The following is a 21,136-nucleotide window of genomic DNA, read 5'->3' as shown; positions in this document are numbered from 1 at the left end:
AGGGTCACAGAGCATGAAGGAAGAAATCTTTTGGCCTTTTTCTTGTTGTTTAAGTGGGTTACTTTCTATTAGGTATGAATATATTCTCACTGTAACATTCTAGAAGTATCGGAAAACAGAACAAGCTGTGGTAGCCTCTGTTTGAAACTCTTCTCTTCTTCTTGCTCCTCTCCTCCATGTTAACAATTCTAGATGTGTGCAGATGTAGATTCCTTATATATTTTTTTAATAAACTCTTGTCCTCTTTACACAAGTGGAGTCTCTTTTTTTTTTTAAATTATTTTTAGTTGCCAATGAACCTTTATTTTATTTATTTATATGTGGGGCTGAGAATTGAACCCAGTGCCTCACACCTGCTAGGCAAGTGCTCTACCACTGAGCCACCCTCCCAGCCCCATAGATTTCTGATTTATAATTTCACATAAAAACCCAAGAAACTTACTTGTCTGGCCCTTTAGAATTCTCTCTGGACCTTCAAAGTGACGTGAAGCTGAGCTGAGGGCGCTTCTCCAGGGCCGGGCTCTTTCTATGTTCTTAAGTGTGTGACTTTATTTAACAGTCCGCCTTGCTCAGTAGACTGAGTTCTGAGGACAAGAAGTCTTTTACTTATCTGGAAAACTGCATGGGGACTCATTGTACGTTCAATAGACACCTGCTTTTGTCCTTTTTCATGATGGTCAGTCCTCTCTTCTTTTGAAAAGCCAACAGTGCAGAGGATCCAGGTTGGTTCCATCCCCCTGGATCACGACAAGCGTGTGAAGCTCACGTTGGCATTTTGTTTAGGTTTAGCATTTGGGGAAGTCAGCCTGACTTAGGATTTGGTTATGAGGGGTTGGCCTTGGGGATAGCTAAACCATGGCCTCTATTTTAATTTTTTTTAATTTTTAACAGTTGATTCCTTTTGATCTGGGTTGAGCACCCAGGTCCAGATACAGCACACTTGGATTCCCAACCCTCCCTTTGCCTCCAAGCAACATGCACATCCCCCAAGAACCACTGTCTTGACCTCTGCAGTCAGAGGTTAGTGGGTCTGCTCTTGAGCTCCGTGTGGATAATTATTTGGCTCCCATGTCTTGAACTTAGCATAGCATTTTTGAAATCTGTGTTTTTGCATGGATTGAAAGTTTGTCCTTTTGCACTGACGTGTAATAATCCACGGTGTGTGTTGCACTTTCCTTATCTATCCTGAGGTTTATGGATATTTGAGTTCTTTCAGGTTTATAATTCTTACCAATGCAGGTGCACTGAACTTTTTTTTTTAAATGGCAATAAAATACACATAAAATATATTGTTCCAAACGTTTTTAGGCGCCTACTTGAACAACACCGAGTATGCTCATTTTGACCTACAACCTCAATTACAATACAAGCGTTTTGTGGACCTGTGCACTCATTTTTTTTTTTTTCTGGGTTAATACGTAGGAGTAGAGTTCCTGATCTCCCGTGTTGAACTTTTAAAGAAACTGTTTTCCAAAGTGGTTGTGCGTTCTTCAACTCCCTCCCGTGGCCTGTAAAGGTTCTCTGCATCTTCGTCACACACAGTGCTGTGAGTCTTGTGAATTTCCATCCCACTGGACACTATCCCACTGGACACTTGTTAGGTTATAATTCATGACCCCCAGAATACCCGCTGTGACACCCATGATTGGGACCGTGTGCAAAATGCGCAGCCTCCACTCCTGGCGAGGTTTTTGGTCTGAGTTGGAGACTGGTGTGTGTGTGTGTGTGTTTCTTGTCTAATTTCAGGGCAGAGGTAGTGACTTGGGTATTGTCAAAGGAGGGATTGTTTTTACGAATGGGTAAATCCAAGCCATGGAAACCAGCAGGCAGCCAGATTGAGGGCTGTGAAGAAATCACCAAAGTGGCACCGAGGGCTCTCTTTTGGGGGAGCGCTCTCCTTCAGGATCATGTTACTTTGCTGCATTTCTGCTTTGGTAGTGATTCATCCAACCACCAGTCTGTTAAAGTAAAGCCCAAGGATTAAGCTTTCTGAGCTCCAGTTTGATTTATCTTCTGGTTTGCTGGCCGTTCCCTCCTGAGGTTCTTTTACTAACCCCAGTCCCCAATTAGGAATGCCCTTCCTGCTCCCTCCCGGCCCCGTGGACTCAGTACACCCTTCAGCCCTGGGTCCGTTTATGAGATTTTACTCATGACGTCTGACAGGCAGGAACTGCACTTTTAACCTTTTAAAACCTCAGTGCTTTGCAAGATGCCGTTCCTCCTTCCACTGCGCGATGGCGTTCATGTGACCCTCCTTTGAATTGCTGTGGAGCTTAGGGTCCATAATACTTCCTTGGCCATTCAGTCACCTGGCATTTTATTATCTTGACAGTAAATAGAGTATGACTGGCTAAGAGCAAACAAATGGCCAGCACTCACACTTCTGAATAGGTGCAGTGTTCAAGCTTGTCTTCAAAACAGTTGCCTTGGAAAATTACACGTTACACCCAATGCTGGTTTTGTTAAAAATGGTGGCTAGTAATTAGAAAAAACCCCAAAGGTAAAAGCGCATGTGTGTACACACACACACACACACACACACACACACACACACACACACACACTCACACTTGCAGAGCACATTCTATGTGTCAGGCACAGTCTGTGTAACTATGCCTGTGAAATGCACAACTTTACTAATCTGCTTTCTGTCTCGGCAGATCTCCCCATTTTGGATATTTTATCTCCAAGGAATCTCACATTATGTGGTCTTTTGTGATTGGCATCTTTCACTTAGCGTAATGAATGGTGCTTGCATGTAGTTAGCACATGTCAGTACTTCATTTCTTTCTTTCATTTTATTTTATTTTTTCTAGTACAAGGGATTGAACTCAGGCACTCAGCCACTGAGCCACATCCCACCCCTGTTTTGAGACAAGGTCTCGCTGAGTTGCTTAGGGCCTTGCTTTTGCCGAGGCTGGCTTTGAACTTGCAATCCTCCTGTCTTAGCCTCCTAAGCTGCTGGGATTATAGGCACACGCCACCACGTGCCGAAGTCTGGCTTGGCACAAATCAGGAGCCACTTGTCAAAAAGAAACTAACTTTATTTTTAGAACTACAAACGCCAAACAAAACAGCTCCAGGGAAAAACCCTCAGAGCCCAACTGCCACCACCGGCTTCCACAAGCCTCTCTCCCCCACACCAGCCTTTTCCTCCCACAATCCTCCTCCTCTTGAGGCCGATTGGCTGGGTTGCGTGGGCAGAGCCAAAGAAGTCACCCAATGAGCAGCTCCGTGGAGGAGCCAATCAGCTAGATGTTGCTGGGGCAGCTGTGAGCCAATCATCAGCTGGCAGTCTGAAGGGCAGGGAAACAGCCCAATGAACATCATCGCAGAGGAGCCAATCAGCTAGATGTTGCTGGGGCAGTCTGAAGCTTGCTGGCAGCTGGAAGTTTGCTGGGGCCCCTTTGGCTGTGGCTCTCAACATCTCCCCCTCTCTGTTTAAACAACAAGCATGTGGCTTATGGACCGTGCCTGTCTTAGGTTGTCCAATACATATGGTCCTTACCCGTCTTCGGATGAGCTGACCTCAGGGCGTCAGCCTCCTGTCTTAGGTTGGTACCATTGTAATTGGATCTTACCCGTCATTGACTACCGGTCCAGTACAGCCACACCTGTGGAGAGGTCTCAGCGGGGGGGGGGGTGAGGTTCTTTGCCTCACCTCTGTTGACCCCCAAATTTTAGCTGAATGATCATGACAAGCAGAAGGGAGGAAGATATACCAAGTCAATTGACGGTTCTGTAAGCAGTTCAGTGTAAGTTCTGTAAGCAGTTCAGTGATGGCTATTGCAGAAACTGTAGATTAGTTTTATCTTTGTCTTCACCGGCACAGGGATGAAGATAGGAATTCTGGCAATAATGACTAAAGAAAAAATTAGGTAACATTCCAGAAGACACTAAAAGAAAACAATTTTCTTAACAATTTATATTATCTTCATCGGCACTGGGATGAAGATAGAAATTCTGGCAATAATGGCTAAAGAAAAAATTAGGTAACATTCCAGAAGGCACTAAAAGAAAACAATTTTCTTAACAATTTATATTATCTTCATCGGCACTGGGATGAAGATAGAAATTCTGGCAATAATGGCTAAAGAAAAAATTAGGTAACATTCCAGAAGGCACTAAAAGAAAACAATTTTCTTAACAATTTACATTATAGTGAAGAGAATTATTAAATATAATGAAAACGAAAGGTGAGAGTAAACAAACAGATCTGTTAACCTCCTTTTTTGTTTACATATTAAAACAATTCTTAACAGTTATTTACCCAATTTAAATTAAACCATTTAAATCACGTGAATAAAAAAAAAAATATTTGGATCCATCTTTTCATGAGCGCTCATCATATATGATATATAGAAATATGTACATTGGACATACGTACATTCAAACATATAACACAAAACACAAGTGTGCACACATAATATAATACATACAACACATAACACAATAGTAAAGGCCTTATAACTTTTTACAGGTAAAATCTCTATTGCAATGTTTAAAAACTCTATAGTCAAAAAAAAAAAAAATAGAACTGATCAGCAAAACATTAACCTAGGTCTGTATGAGCTCAAAAAAATAAAATAGAACTTCATGATATGGGAAAGGGCAATAATAAAATAGATATTGAAAAAAGCATCCTGGTTCTGTCGCAGATGTAAGGATAGCCAAATTGGAGTTTTGGATATCAGCTATTATGGATTTGAGCTAAATCATCTTCTTTTTGGTCTGTAGAAGTCGCTTTAGTTAATCTCTCTGGAATCCAAATCGGCTGCTGTTCTCTCTGTGGAAACACAAAAACAGACCCCCGACTCCAGACAATCACTGGGTCAGGATTTTAGTTAATCTCTCCGGAATCCAAATCAGCTGCTGTTCTCCCTGTGGAAACACACAAACAGGCCCCCGACTCCAGACAATCACTGGGTCAGAACCTTGGTTAATCTCTCTGAAATCCAAATCGGCTGCTGTTCTGGGTCAGAACCTTGGTTAATCTCTCTGGAATCCAAATCGGCTGCTGTTCTTCCTGTGGAAACACACAAACAGACCCCCGATTCCAGACAATTACTGGGTCAGGACCTTTCCATTGTCCTGTTAGAATATCTTTCCAAAGTACCTTGGGCTTATGTACATTTTTTGGACACATATGCCTTTCTGCAGCACTAAGTCCTGATGAATCCAAATTTAAAAAGTTTAGAGTAAAAAGCGTTATTTTAAGTTTATCTTTGGGGAATATATACCCCTTCCCAATTCCATCTTTTTGCTTTAATAAGTACATTTTAATAGTTTGATGAGCTCTTTCAACTATGCCTTGACCCTGTGGATTGTATGGGATTCCTGTTATATGAGTAATGCCAAATGATGAGCAAAATTGTTTAAAAGAAGTAGACGTATAACCAGGGGCATTATCTGTTTTTAACTGTTTTGGAATGCCCACAGTGGCAAAATTTTGTAAGCAATGAGCTATAACATCTTTAGTTTTTTCGCCGGCATGAAGGGAGCCCATCAAAAATCCAGAAGAAGTATCAATTGTAACATGCAAATATTTTAATTTTCCAAATTCTGGCAAGTGTGTGACGTCCATCTGCCAAATGTGGTTAGGCATCAATCCTCTAGGATTGACTCCAAGATTAACTTGTGGTAAAAAGGTCACACAATTTTGACATTGTTTTATTATTTGTCTAGCTTGTTCCTTAGTTATTTTAAAACGCTTTTGTAAAGTATTAGCATTGACATGGAATCTTTCATGAAAATTTATAGCTTCTTCTAGTACAGAGAAAATATGTATGTCACGTGTAGTTTTATCTGCTAAATCATTGCCTAAACTAAGGGCTCCAGGCAATCCTGTATGTGCCCTGATATGTCCTATAAAGAATGGATCTTTTCTGTCCCAGATTAAACTTTGTATAGTGGAAAACAAAGAGAAAACAGTAGAAGAAGGGGAAATTCTACCAGCATCTTCAAGGGATACTATAGCATTAACTATATACTGGCTATCAGAAAATAAATTAAATACAGAATCTTTAAACATCACAAAAGTTTGTAATACTGCATTAAGCTCTACCTTTTGAGCTGATTGTTTGGGTACTAAAAATGTAAAAGTTTGATCAGGTGTAACTATTGCTGCTGTACCATTATTTGACCCATCAGTGAATATATTTGGAGCATTCATGATAGGTGTTTTTCTTGTCATTTTTGGAAAAATTACAGGATGCAATGACCAAAAAGACAATAAAGGATTAGATGGTAAGTGGTTATCAAATGAAACATTAGATTTGCACATTATTATTGCCCAAGTATTTAACTCATTAGCTAATTCATCAATTTGATTCATAGTATATGGAGTAATAATTTTATGGGGAGAAATTCCAAACACTGCCTTTGCTGTTTTTATTCCTTTGAGTATTAATTGTCCTACAGCCTCAGGATATCTAGTAAGAATAGTGTTAGGAGAATAAGATAAATGTATCCATAATAATGGACCTTCTTGCCAAAATACTCCTGTAGGAATATTTTTTGTTGGTAGTACAATAAATAATAAAGGCAAACTTATATCAATTCTATCCAAATGCATATTTTCCATATATGTTTCAATGATTTTTAATGCCTTTCTTGCTTCAGGCGTTAACATTCGGGGTGAATTTGGATCTGATGGACCTTTTAGGATATCAAATAAAGGTCCCAATTCTCCTGTTGGAATACCTAGATAAGGCCTTATCCAATTTATGTCTCCTAATAACTTTTGAAAGTCATTAAGTGATTTGAGTTGATCTACTCGTATTTGAATTTTTGGTGGACGGACCATGGTTGAGGATAATAGAACTCCTAAATAATTAATTGGAAAATTTAATTGCACTTTATCTATTGCTATCTCTAGATTATAATTTTTTAATAAGTTTGTAAGTGTGGCATAACATTCTAGCAATGTGTTTTTAGCTTTGTGTGCCAATAACACATCATCCATATAGTGAAATATTTGTAGTTCAGGATTTTGATTTCTAAGTGGCTGGATTACTTTGTTAACATAAATTTGACACATAGTTGGGCTGTTAGCCATCCCTTGAGGGAGTACTTTCCATTCATATCTCTGATCAGGACCTTCATGATTTAGTGCAGGGATAGTAAATGCAAAACGTGGACTATCCTCAGGATGAATTGGAATTGAAAAAAAACAATCTTTAATATCTATAACTAAAACATACCAAGTTTTTGGCAAAGCAGACAATTGAGGAATCCCCGATTGAGCAGGTCCCATAATGACCATTTCATTGTTAATGGCTCTTAAATCTTGCAGTAATCTCCATTTACCAGATTTCTTTTTGATGACAAAAATGGGAGTATTATGGGGAGATACAGAAGGTTGTATATGTCCTTCCGCTAATTGTTGTTTGACCAGATCATGGGCTACTTGTGTCTTTTCTTTAGTCAAGGGCCACTGAGGAACCCATACTGGTCTTTCTGATTTCCATGTAATTTTTATTGTCTCAGTGGCCCTTTGTGAAAATCCAACCCATGTCTGTCTGTTCCTTGATCTATTTGTATTGGTGCTGCTATACATTGTTCTTGTCTTTCTAATCTTTTTCCTTTCCTAAAACCTTGTCTAGCCATAATAGTGGGTGCATTTTGATTGATATTATTTGTTAATGTCAAACCTAATTGATCTAAGACATCTCGTCCCCATAAATTTACGGGAAGATGATCCAATACATATGGCTGTATAGTTCCTTCACATCCTTCAGGATCCTTCCAATCTAATAGCATTGCACTTCTATCGGGATTAGTCGCCACTCCTAGGCCTCGAAGCGATTGAGTGGCTTGTTGTAATGGCCAATGTTTTGGCCATTCTTGACGAGAGATGATGCTAAGATCTGCACCTGTATCCAGTAGCCCATTAAATTCATGTCCTTGAATATTTAGTTTTAGCATGGGGCGAGAATCTAAATTTAAAGAAAGCATAGCCCAATCTACACCTGTGGAGCCTAATCCCTTGGAACCTCTTTCTACAACATGACTGGAAAATTTATCATGTAGGCTTGGTATTATTAGTAACTGTGCTATTCTATCTCCTGGTGAAATTACTGATATACCCTTTGGAGAACTGGCTATAATTTTTATTTCACCTTCATAATTGGAATCAATTACCCCAGGACTTATCAAAAGTCCTTTTAGAGTAGAAGAGCTGCGTCCCAATAATAAGCCTACTGTTCCTTTGGGAAGAGGTCCTTTTACCCCTGTGGGAATGATTTGAACTCCCATCTCTGGAGTTAGTACTGATTTGGTGGAGGCGCAGATGTCCAACCCTGCGCTCCCTCTGGTTTGTCTGATGAGGGATCTGATGTGCTGGGCACTACCCTGATGGGGTTGCTGGGGTTGCTGGGTTCCTCCAGTGCTCCGTATATTTGTGGTTTGGGGCCCCGGAGCATTGGGGCCCCCTGTCCATTTTTTGGCAACGGAGCCCGATGCCTTTGTCCACGATATTGTGGATAAACACCTTGTCCTTGTTCGTTTTTTGATAATGGAGTACCCTCTATGGTGGTTTGAGGACGGTATTCATTAGCCCAATATAATGGAGTACCCTCTATGGTGGTTTGAGAACGGCATTCATTAGCCCAATGTCTCCCTCTACGGCATCGTGGGCAAATACCCGGTATTCTACTTGTTTGATACCTAGTTTTGTTAAACCCTCCTCCTATGGGGCAATTCCTTTTAAAATGTCCTGTTTGTTGACAATTGTAGCATGTTCTTGGCCTGGCATCTAAAGCCTGTTTTACTGCAGCTGCCACAATTTGCCCTTGTTCATTAATGTCTCTGGCATCTAAAACCTGTTTTACTGCAGCTGCCACAATTTGCCCTTGTTCATTAATGTCTCTGGCATCTAAAGCCTGTTTTACTGCAGCTGCCACAATTTGCCCTTGTTCATTAATGTCTCTGGCATCTAAAGCTTGTTTTACTGCAGCTGCCACAATTTGCCCTTGTTCATTAATGTCTCTACATAATTTAATATATGTGTTTAAATCTTCATGTTTCCATGGTCTAATAATATCTCTACACCAACGATTCGCTTGGTCATAAGCCAGTTGTTTTATAAATGGCATTGCTTGTTCTGTATTCCCAAAAACTCTGGTAGCTGTTTGAATAAGCCTATCTACAAATTCAGCGTAAGGTTCATTAGCTCCTTGTATTATCTTAGATAATTGACCTTGTAAACCTCCAGGTTCTTGTAAAGTCTTCCATGCCCTAACTGCATCTACAGCAATTTGTAAATATACACCAGGATCATATGCAAGTTGTTGCTGCCGATCCTCATAAGGTCCCTTTCCTAACAACATATCTAGATTTCTCTGAGGATAACCAGCTGCTGCATTTCGACTAGCCGTCTCCTTGCAAAATTCCTCATTGGCAACCTTCCATAACAGGTATTGTCCTCCATTTAGCACAGCTTTACACAAACTAGCCCAATCTGCTGGCGTCATGCTTAAGTTGGTAATGGATTCGACCAAGCTTACAGTGAAGGGTGCTTGAGGACCATAGGTTGTTACAGCCTCTTTTAGCTCCTTCACTGATTTGAAATTTAAACCCTGGTAAGTTCGCTGCCCTCCTACCTCAAATACAGGGCATACTTGAGATCCTGTCTCAGGATCCAAACTATCAACTGCGGGGGTTGGGAGTCTCTTAGCATATGGAGGTGGTGCTGTTGATTGGACACTTATGCCCTCTGGTGATAGAGTGCTGTTAGTAGCAGTCTCCTGTAGAGGTGGCGCTGTTGGTTGAACACTTACGCCCTCTGGTGATAGAATGCTGTTAGTAGCAGTCTCCTGTAGAGGCGGTGCTGTTGGTTGGACACTTACGCTCTCTAATAAAAGGGTCTTATTAGCAGTCACCTGTTTTAACTTTTCCCCTGATAGATTTTTCTGCTCTAAACTTCCTTCCTCTGTCTCACTATCTCGAAAGACCTTCTCTTTTACTTGAATCTTTTCCTCTTTCTGACTAGCTCGAGCTTTTACTTGAATCTTTTCCTCTGTCTGACTAACTTGAGAGACTTCCTCTTCTACTTGAATCAATATGTCTTCTTCTTCCTCTACCTCTGTCTGAACTGAAGGCTTTGGACTAAGCAAACTAGATACCAACGTCCACAATGACAATGTGCCAACTGGCAGAGTCCCTGGGTAGTTCTTTTCTATTCTTTTTAAATCTTCACCATGATGGTTCCATTGTGATATATCTAACAACTCCTCCTTAAAAAGCCATGGGCTATATTCTTGTATTACATCAACGTATGCCCTGACTGCTCTTGGTTTTACTGGGAAGCTTCCTTCCTCTAACAATTTACTTAACACTCTTTCGGTTTGTTTTTTACTAATTGCTGATCCCGTATTTCTACTATAATACAACCCAACAAGATGACGCCAAACAAAACCGAGACAGAATCCAATAAAAAGGGAACCACACAAAATCATTATAACAGCCTTTCTATCCTCCTGACATGTCCATCCGTCCTTTCTCCCTATCTGTTCCTCAAACGCAAATAGTTTTTCCTCAGATGTGAGTGGTTTTTCTTCCCTCTCACTCATCTCCAGGGACAGGCAAGTTAAAACAAAAACGAAGCAAAACAAAAGAGTAAACTTAGAATGGCTACCCATCCTCTCGCCCTGCCCTCAGGGGCGAGCAGTTTACTTACCCTCAGTTGCTCCCCGTGCGAGCCACCAAATGCCGAAGTCTGGCTTGGCACAAATCAGGAGCCACTTGTCAAAAAGAAACTAACTTTATTTTTAGAACTACAAACGCCAAACAAAACAGCTCCAGGGAAAAACCCTCAGAGCCCAACTGCCACCACCGGCTTCCACAAGCCTCTCTCCCCCACACCAGCCTTTTCCTCCCACAATCCTCCTCCTCTTGAGGCCGATTGGCTGGGTTGCGTGGGCAGAGCCAAAGAAGTCACCCAATGAGCAGCTCCGTGGAGGAGCCAATCAGCTAGATGTTGCTGGGGCAGCTGTGAGCCAATCATCAGCTGGCAGTCTGAAGGGCAGGGAAACAGCCCAATGAACATCACCGCAGAGGAGCCAATCAGCTAGATGTTGCTGGGGCAGTCTGAAGCTTGCTGGCAGCTGGAAGTTTGCTGGGGCCCCTTTGGCTGTGGCTCTCAACAACCACGCCTGGCTCATTTCTATTGTTGTTGTTGTTGTTGTTGTTATTATTACTACTACTAATTCATTTTTTGCCTTCAATGTGTTGCAGATTTTTTTTTCTTTTTTTATGTGGTACTGGGAATTAGAACCCAGGGTTTTGTTTAGACAAACACTCTACCAACTGAACATATCCCCAGCCCTCATTTCTCTTTATTGATGAATAATTGTCCATCCTGTGGATAGTCCACGTTTGCTTTATCCCAAAGATAGAGTGTTTAAGAAGCAGTGCTAGCTCCTGGATAAAGCTTGGTTTGAGCAAGATGCAGACCACAGTGCCTTCTCCGCTGTTCTTCATCTGCGACAAAGCCAGGGCAAAACATGCCCTTTGCTTTGCCGATTTGCCCTTGAGCTCCAGGAAAGCGGCTGGGATCTCAGCCCTAGGATGGAACTCCTGGAGCAGTAATAGAATGGGTGTATTTTTCATATCCCAGTGACACTTTCTCTTGAGTGATCTCTGTCTAATTCCCTGTTGATACATACTATATATGGTTTGAGAATGCTAAACATATTTCAAAAACTTCAGAACCAAGCATCATTCATCCTAAACCATAATGGGTTTTAGACTAAGCTTTCTGTAGTGTTGTTCTCAGTTGTCCTGGAGTTGGCTAAGATGGACTGCCATGCACTAGTGATACTGATACTCTGTAGGCAAGCTACTTATAAGATTTAGATGAAATGGACTGCTGTAGATAAATTATAGGACACACAGTGATATCTAGTTATCATGAATAATCCATTCTGTCACAAAGTACCGGTTGAGAAATAGTTTGGGATAAAAAAAGCCGCCTCTGGGACTGCTGAATTTTTGGAAGGAGAAACCTCTAGAAGTGAACATGTGATTCCTTCAGGATACGTTGTATTAGTCAGCTTTCTGTTACTGTGACAAAATACCTGAGCAAATCAAGTTAATAAGGAAAGAGGTTTGCTTTTGGCTCATGGTTTCAGAGGTGTTGGTCCACAGTTGCTTGGCCTTATTGCTTAGGGCATGAGGTGGCACAGTACAGTATGGTAGGCATGCAGGAGGTGTGTTTGCCTCATGGAGTCTGGAAAGCAAAGAGGGAGACAGGAATTGCCCAGGGTACGCCCCCAGTGGCTTAACTTCTCCTACCAGGTCCTCTCCTCTTCAAGGCTCCACCACCTCTAACAGCACCATAGGCTGCAACCAAGCCTCAGCATGTGGCCTTTGGGGAACAGTCATCCAAGCCACAAACATGTGTTAATTGTTTTTTGTTTTATAAATATTACTTATAAATATTCATAAAACAAATTGAGACATTTTAAAGGTGAATCCTAAGACCATATCCCCTGGCCCTTCTATATCCTCTGGCTCTCCCAGGGGCTGCTCTGACTCCATCCTTCAGTTTACTGTGGCATCGAAGAATGGGATCAGGGTGACTTTGGTTCTTTTAGGTCTAAGGATAACGAGTTGGTTTGGAGAAGGCTGCTCCTGTGTACACGTGCGTGCCTGTGTGTGCGCGCCGGGACAGAGCCTTCACTTACACACACACACACACACACACACACACACACACACACACACACACACAGAGCCCACGCGCCCCCACTGAGCCACACCCCCAGCCCAGTGGTTCTCCTTCTGGCAAAAGGTTTCTGCAGTTTGGTTCTGCAGTGTGAAAGTTCCCTCCAGCCCCTGAGAAACTCGCAGTTGGTAGTGTAGGTCCCCCTGTGGCCTAATCCAGAGCTGCCCTGCTCTGCAAAACAGAACCAAGTGGGGAAAGCCCACAGAAAGAGAACAGCAGATGGCAAAGCCGTTTTCCCTGTGGGGAATCTGAGACTGGGCGGTACCAGGTCTCTTATCCAAGATCCTGATATCTAAAGAGGCGGGCATTTAAAAAACGAAATAGAGAAGTGCATCTGGGAAACCGAGGCGATCTCTCCTGAAGGCCATTTTTAGCAATTGTCGTGTTGCTGTGGGCCGGAGGTGAGCCTGGCCCAGCTCTTGCTCTCGGCACCTTGGTTCATCAGACCATTCCCCAGGTGGACCCGGAGCACTGATCTCCCTTCCACTGCATGGCCACCGAAGGTCCCTTGGGTGGCTTGGAAGGTGATGTGGTCCTGGTTGGTTGATCCTGGTTGAATGGTTGTGAAAGTGGGAGGGGGACCAGGGAGGGAGACATGGTGAGCCTGGGCCCTCCTGGGGCACGGCCAAGCACAGACTTTCAGGGATCCTAAGCACTTTGCGTTAGGCCTGGGCCTAGAACCCGCATTCTGCACAGGTCTCCCAGGCGGTTCTGCCGGGGTGGCCCATCTGGAAAAGTGTCACACACTCCGCAAAGAGGAGCGAGGACAACTTCTGCAGGTGGAGGAATTTAACTTTCTGCCAAACTTAACTCATTCCCAAGGTTTTGGGAATACATTTGTCCTGTGAGGGGGGTCACACCTGTGTTGCCATAGGCATCTTCGCGTTACCACTTACGGAACATCTGGGATAAAGGATAGAGTGGCACTTCAGTCTCCAACCCCGGTTATGAACTCTTTGCTGCCTCTGTTTCGTGCCTTGTCCCTGCTTTTCTACACATGATGGCGCTTCCACGCGGTCCCAGTGGGTGATCTCTCGTCTCTGTGAGGGGACGCCACGTATGTGTGGGTGAGTGTGGAAGCTAGGATTTGGGTGTGCGGGGTCCCTTCAGCCACTGTTGGGGCCCATGTGAGTCTAAGGTGGGCATCTGCAGTGGATAGCTGTCTCTCTTTGGTGAGAAAGGCAGCTCTAGGAGCCTTTTGAGGTTGTTTGCTGAAATGGCAACTGTTCTAGTAAGTGAAGTGTCTTGCGCTGGAACAGCTTGAATGAGTGTAAGAGAAGCCCAGGCATCCTTTCAGGCCTCGGTTCTCAATCCCGCAGATGAAAACATCGCACTTGCCTCTGTCTCAGGTGTGGTGGGCTGTGCCATGGCGTGTCTTGGAATCGCTGATGCCACAGTTCCTAGAAAGCAAGATGGAAGTGAGATTGACGGACAGCCAGACCCTAAAGGTTAACGGCACCGAGAAGAATAAAGAGCCCGAGACTTCATCATGAGATACGAGCGTCAGTGGTTGCAATCCACTCATCTATTTAATTTGCCACAAGTTAATATAGCCCAGTAGACCCCCGAATGGGAGTGTTTCAATTTTGCTTTCTTCATTAGTCTAATTCCCATGACCTCATGTCAAGGCTGAAACCACTTAAGAACATTCTAGGATGGGAACCGTTTTAAAGCACTGTCAGCATGGCGTTAAAGATAGTAGGTTGGTAAGACACAGGTAGGTCCTGCACCCTATTAATAATGTGACATTACATTTCTTTGTTACGTAAAGCCATTAAATTAAGGCTCTGGGAAAACGCATGGAGTTTCCATGGATTTCACTATTGTTTGCTGCCTGGGTATCACATGGTGGGGGTTTAGCAATGGCGGAGCCTCATCATCAACGTAGACTGGCCTATCAAGAAGCAGAATGGAAAGAGAATGGCTTTTAGGAGGACATTTGCCATCGAGTTGATATGCTTTTTAAAAGAGGAAAGGATGAGGCGGACATGGTGACCACATCTGTCATCCCAGCGACTGGGAGGTTGAGACAGGAGGATCGAAAGTTTGAGGTCCACCTCAGCAATTATGATCATTAAAATAATATCTGACATTTTCTAAAGGTTTACTAAGTGCCAGGCATGGTGTGAAGAATGTGACAGTCACTTCAACCTCACTACACGTCTAGGTAATGGGACACTCATCATTGTTAGAGTCTGTAAACAAGTCAAGATGGTGCCTGGCATTTTGCAGAGGGAGTGGTTTGTGAAGTAACCTCAGCAATTCATTAAGTGTGGAGATTCCTTATTGGTTGACTGCTAAATCTAGTTTATGTTAATTAAGATAAACTGTTTGGAATATATATACCCCTCCTGTCATACAAGAAATGGCTCCCACTCCTGCTGTATCAATGTACACAAGTTGCTTGTAACCCTCTGGTTAGTTGGCAAATCGTCATTCCCATTTGCTTGGAAATTGAGGCTTGGGCAACTCTGAGGCAGCAACAGCTCTGAAAAGAGCAAGATTTCAATTTGGGAAGTCTTAACTGCTGCGTGTATTCGAATGTTAGAATTGATTGTACCACTTGTGGAGGTGTTTAAAAACTGAAGGGAAAGAAAGTATCCGACCCCATGGAAAGTTGAATTCCCCCAAGCCCATGGGAGTGGATGAGTCCAATGAAGTTCCCATACCCCACTCCCACCTGAGCCCCACTGGTTGACAAGAGTTTTGATGGAGTGACTATTTGGGTCCCTTGGGACTGAGTGCCAAGCTTCCTATTGTTAAAAGATGGTATGGAGTCCCCAGAGCCAAGTCTGGCATGGAACAGAAAGAAGAGGAGACTCCAAAACTATATCCACCTCAATGAACTCAGGTTAGGGAGAAACAGAATAATCACCATGAATGGACACTATGGAGACCATTTTCCAGCCCTGGAGAGACAGGTGCCCCAAATAACTCTAATGGGACTTGGTTCCAAGAAGACTGGTGAGGTCTGAGTTAGAGGTAGTTTAATTTGGCAAATTAAAAAAATGAGGAGCTGGGAATGTGGCTCAGTGGTAGAGTGCTTGCCTCTCATGTGCTAAGGCCCCAAGTTTAATCCCCAAAATAAATGTGAGTCCCCTTATAACTAAGAACCACTGAACAAATTCAATACTATAGAGTTGAAGGTAGAGGAAAGGGATGGTAAAAAGACTTTATACTGGGGTGACGGATCAAAAACTAGAAAGTTTACATTTCTTGTTTGAAGTAGTAGAAGTTAGTAACCAGAGGAACTGGTTTTGAAGGATTAAGTTGTAAACAATATAAAGAATTTAATTCAATCTTCATGATCATAGTAAGAAATTACTTTAACATAATTCTAAGAACTCAGACCAAATCTGCTTTCTATTTCTGTGATGAACAATACTGGGACCAAAACCAAATATACCTTATCTGCTTACTCCAAAGTAGACCCACACCTGGAAAATAAGACTGGGGAATATCTAAACAGACTAGTATCAACAATAGAAAAGAGAACAGAAGCATCAGCTACAGAAAGAAATCAGAAAAAAACTTCTACAGTTGTGCCATCCAGGAAAACATCAGGAACTCATGCTAGGCAGCCTGCACCTGGTACTAAAGAGCCCTTAAAATAACACATATCTGGAAAGGTCGCTAAATTGACTCTTGATATTTTCATTCGCCAGTTTCCAAAGTCATGAAACTTGTAATATGATATTTCCTATTTAGTATATATCAAAGGATATGGTCCTTAAAAAGTAAGTGATATCATAAAATAGGAACAAACAATGAGAATAGCTAATGGTTTTTTTTTATTTTTGCACAATTACATGTTCCTAAACTTGTGCTATACATTGTACATGTGTTATTTCATTTAATTCTGAGTCCTAGGAAATCGGTACCATTATCTCACTTAGGAGTAAATGGAAGAGATACTAAGGAATGCACGAGAGATCAAAAAGCTAGGTGGAACAGGTGGTCTCTAACCCAGGTTTGATAGCATCCCCTATCCCTAAGGAGTACACTTCTGAGTTATTGACTATATTTCTTTCCCTGTGCCACCAAGAAATTGAGTGAAATATCTTCAAGTTATATGTAATATTTTTTCCCAAATGCTAGGAGAGGGAAAAGATATGAGGTTTAAGTTTTAACAGCCCCTATTTAGACTTTTACCTATCTTCCCCTCCTTTTTTCAAGAAAATAAAGCTTTAGAGAAGGAAACATTCTAAAATGATTTCTTGAAGCCCAGCATGGTGATGCACACCTATAATCCCAGAGACTTCAGAGGCTGAGGCAGGAGGATCGCAATTTGGAGGGCAGCCTCAGCAACTTAGAGAGGCTCCAGTAACTTAGTGAGATCTTATCCAAAAATTAAAAAAAAAAATAAAGGGCTGGAGATGTAGGTCAGTGGTTAAGCATCCCTGAGTTTAATTTCCAGCACCAAAAACAAATAAATATATAAAATTTCTTTAAAACGTAAAGAATCAGCCATTACATCTTATTTGATTATTTCTATATCACATTTTGCCTCATATCTTATATTTAAAAAAATACCCACCATATCATATTTGTTATTTCCACCAGTCTCAAGAGGTTTGATAAAGAAAACCATGTAGACAGAATAATAACCCTTCTGATGAGTGTATTGCTTCAACTTTATATTTAGATTGTGTTAGAAAGAATCAGTGGGCACATACTCTTCTTGGGAAACATACACGCATATTTAAACCAGCTCATACTTCTTTTGTGGAAACATATCAACAGCTTGCAAGTGGGTACAAAAGAATCTATTTCACTGAAAATCTCAAGTGAAATAATAGTGAAGGAGAGAGTGATTGTACAAGACAAACTGTATGTACACACTCAAGGAGCACGGCTCTCTTCTATTATGTGTGATACAGGTAAACTCCAAACTTGGAAGGTTAGCTTTGAATAAGATGTCACCTTCCTATTCAAAGTCATTAGAGAAAAAAGCAGTGCTTCTTAATCCTCAGGGCCTTTTACAAAAAAAAAAAAAATGAGGCTCCAATTTCAAATATTCTGTCTGCCCTGGCCTCCTGGAGATTTACACTTGAGAGACCTCTGACATGATTTTAATGTATATGGCTCATGACTCATACTTTGAAAAACACTGCTGTGGATAATTGTGAATCCAAGCATGGATTTTAGTCAGTCTAAATCTAAGTTTGAATCATGGCCCTTCTATGAATGGACAAGGCAACTTAATCTCTTTCAATCTCAGTTCCTCCATCTGTGAAATGGGAGGATACCAACTATCTTTTATAGGTGTTGCAAATTTTTAAAACATAGAATATATTCTTATAAAAGTGTATTCTTAACCTGCTGTGCTTATGAAGTCCCCAAATTTCATAAAAGCCTTATAAGGTATTCAAATAGTCCTCTCTACATTTCAAAATATTAGAACATCAGGAGAGTCTATTGCCTAATTTGGTCATACTTGGTACGATAATTGTAACTGGTCTCGCTGGATCCCTTCATGCAGTGAATAAAATAAATTCCAAAGCACAGAGAACCAATTAATTACTTATCAAAGTATTGTGCAGATGTTTTCTAATAATAACATTCTATATAGCTATTTGATTTTTAAAGAATACACATATACTAATTAACTATAGTTTGCGTTATAAATCAGGATGGAAACATATTTTGATATTAAAATCCAAGTTTCTAGAAGACCTGTGCTTTTGACTCTTTCATGGATCTCTGATGTTCGCACAGTTAAGTGCACAGTCTTCAGGCACCACTCTGGGAATTCTGACATGGTGAATGTACTCCTGTCCCACAGAGGAGATGGACATACAGAACACTGCAAGAGTCAGTGCTGGCCCCCTCTTGCTCCTCCCAGTCACTACCAGTCCCATCAACCTTATCAACACCCATTAATTTTATCACTTTCAAATTTCAAATAAATGAATCCATAAAAGTATATGCTGTTTTCTGTCCAGATTTCTCTCTCATCTTGTGTCTTTATGTCTGAGATTCATCTATACATATTGTTTGTAGGAATAGTTTCTTTTCTTTTTTTTCAATATTCCTGGGTCACAAGGATCTATCTATAGACATTTGGGTTGTTTCCATTCAGGGATATGATACATAAAGTAACTAAATATTTTGTCCATGATTTGTAGTAAATGTGTACTTACAGCAGAATTGCTGGGTAGTAGGTTAGTCAAGTGTCTAGTTTTAGTTAACACTACCCTCTATTTTTTTGTACCAGCTATTGAACCCATGGATATTAAACCATGGAGCCACATCCCTGTTCCTTTTTTGGGAGTGGTGCTGAGGATTTAATTCAGGGGTACTTGACCACTAAGCCACATCCCCAACCCTAGTTTTGTAGTTTTATTTAGAAAGAGAGTGTCACTGCATTGCTTAGTACCTGGCTTTTGCTGAGGTTGGCTTTGAACTCATGATCCTCCTGACTTAGCCTCCTGAGCTGCTGGGATGACAGGCTGTGCCACCACACCTGTCCCTTTTATTTACTTATTTTTTTTTTAGAGACAGAGTTTCACTAAGTTGCTTAGGGCCTCACTAAGTTGCTGAGACTGCTCTTGAACTTTGATCCTCCTGACTCAGCCTCCTGAGCTGATGGGATGTCAGACATGAACCCAGCTAACCCCTAAATTTTAATGCAATAATTTTATCAATTTATACTCCCACCAGCAGTGTATGGGTTTAGATCTTCCAACATCGTCAGATTAGCAATCTTGGTATTCGCTATCTTTTCCATTTTAGCTATGATGGAGCATCTACAGTGATGATGTGTTTTAGTTTACATTTTTCTCATAGTCAATAAAGTTAGACTTCTTTTCTTGTCTATACTGTGCATTTAAATATCTTTTTATAAATGTTTTTTCCCATTTCTCATTTGAGCTACCTATCTTTCTTTCATTTTTATTTTTAATAAATGTTTTAGGGGAATATTTTAGACTTACAGATATACAAGGCATTCCTGTATACCCCTCATGCACTTCTATTTAATGTTTTATATTATGGCACCTTTGTTAAAATTTAGAAACCTACATTGATACATTACTAACCAAACTTCAGAATTGATTTGGATTTTTCTCATTTTTTCCACTACAATATTCTTCTTCACTTCTGTAATTCAAATTAGAATATTGCATTGCATTTAGTCAATATTTTTTCTTAGTCTCCTCTGGTTCAGAACAACTTCTAAGTTTTTTTACTTGTTTTCTGTGACCCTGACAATTTAAAAATGTATTCACATTAGCCAGATAGAATATCCCTGATAGAATTTATAGAATGTCCCTATTATGGTTTAGATATGAGGTAGACCCTGAAATTCTTGTTAGAGTAGGAATGTTCAGAGGTGAAGAGATTGGATTATGAGGGCTGTAAACTAATTACTGGATTAATTCATTTGATGGATTAATGATTCTAATGGACTAACTGGGTGGTAACTGTAGGCTGTAGGAAGTAGGTGATGGGGGTAACATGCCTTTCAGGTTATATTTCTCTGGTGACTTACTTGTGGGTTGTTTCTCTTACCACCCCTGTCCTTCCTGGCAGCCATGAGTTCAGGAGCTTTCCTTTGCCCCTCTATTCTGCCTCACTTCAAGTCCAGAGCAATAGAGCCCACCGACCTTGGACTGAACCTCTGAAACTGTGAGCCTGAAATACACTTTGACTCCTCTTACTTGGTCTTGAGTATTTTGGTCACAGCTATGTAAATCTGACTAACACAGCCCCTCAATTTGAATTTGATGGGAGTATGTGATTAGATGGGAATTACAGACTTTGTAAAGAACACCACACACAGCCTGAGGGCCCTTTTCATCTTATCCCATCAGGGTTACCGAATAGCCATATAACTCATCCTGACGATGTTAAGTTCTTGGTTAAGGTGATGTTTAATCAGGCTCCTGCTCCTCTGGTAAGTCATTATATTTCACTTTTTATACACTATTTCATGGAAGTGAGTCGTTAAATCTAGTGAAAACTGGACATCATTACTTTTTGATCTATGGTTTTAATGAACTCAAGATATGGACCTCGCATTGTTCACATACATGTACTATTTAACTTCCGTATCATCAAAGAATATACTCCATATGATTTTAATTCTTTGACATTTGTCAACACTTGCTTGATGACCCAGCATATAGTTTTTATTTTTATAAATGTTCTATGTGTCCATAAAAAAGAATGTGAAATGCTTTGCATTTTTTTGTACAATATTATATAACCCCACACATACACACATTTGCTCACTGTATTTCTCAAATATTATATGCTTTACTGAGGTTTTCTAACCTTTATTTTATTTGTTTATTTTTATGTGGTGCTGAGGATCAAACCCAGGGCCTCGAACGTGCTTGGTGAGCATTCTACCGTTGAGCCACAACCCCACTTTACTGAATTTTTGACAAGAAAGATAAGTTAAAA

The 21,136-nt window shown here is 41.0% G+C and overlaps 1 protein-coding gene across 20 annotated transcripts in view; it reads left to right on the top strand.

The window, feature by feature from the left end:
• LOC144373238 (uncharacterized) overlaps window positions 1-21,136 on the top strand; it is a 203,081-nt gene that overhangs the window by 48,848 nt on the left and 133,097 nt on the right. For 8 of the 20 annotated variants that reach the window (XR_013432982.1, XR_013432983.1, XM_078036346.1 and 5 more), the window contains exon 3: window positions 20,542-20,624. The exons of the other annotated variants lie outside the window; for them this stretch is intronic. Coding sequence is in view for 6 of the 8 variants with exons in the window: in XM_078036346.1 (XP_077892472.1) it covers window positions 20,542-20,624 (83 nt within the window). In the remaining 2 variants the exon portion in view is untranslated. The remainder of the gene's footprint in view (window positions 1-20,541; window positions 20,625-21,136) is intronic. 20 annotated transcript variants of the gene reach the window in all.

Source organism: Ictidomys tridecemlineatus, unplaced genomic scaffold (genome assembly GCF_052094955.1).
Source record: "Ictidomys tridecemlineatus isolate mIctTri1 unplaced genomic scaffold, mIctTri1.hap1 Scaffold_323, whole genome shotgun sequence".
Taxonomy (NCBI): domain Eukaryota; kingdom Metazoa; phylum Chordata; class Mammalia; order Rodentia; family Sciuridae; genus Ictidomys; species Ictidomys tridecemlineatus.
This window is presented reverse-complemented; position numbering and strand designations above follow the sequence as displayed.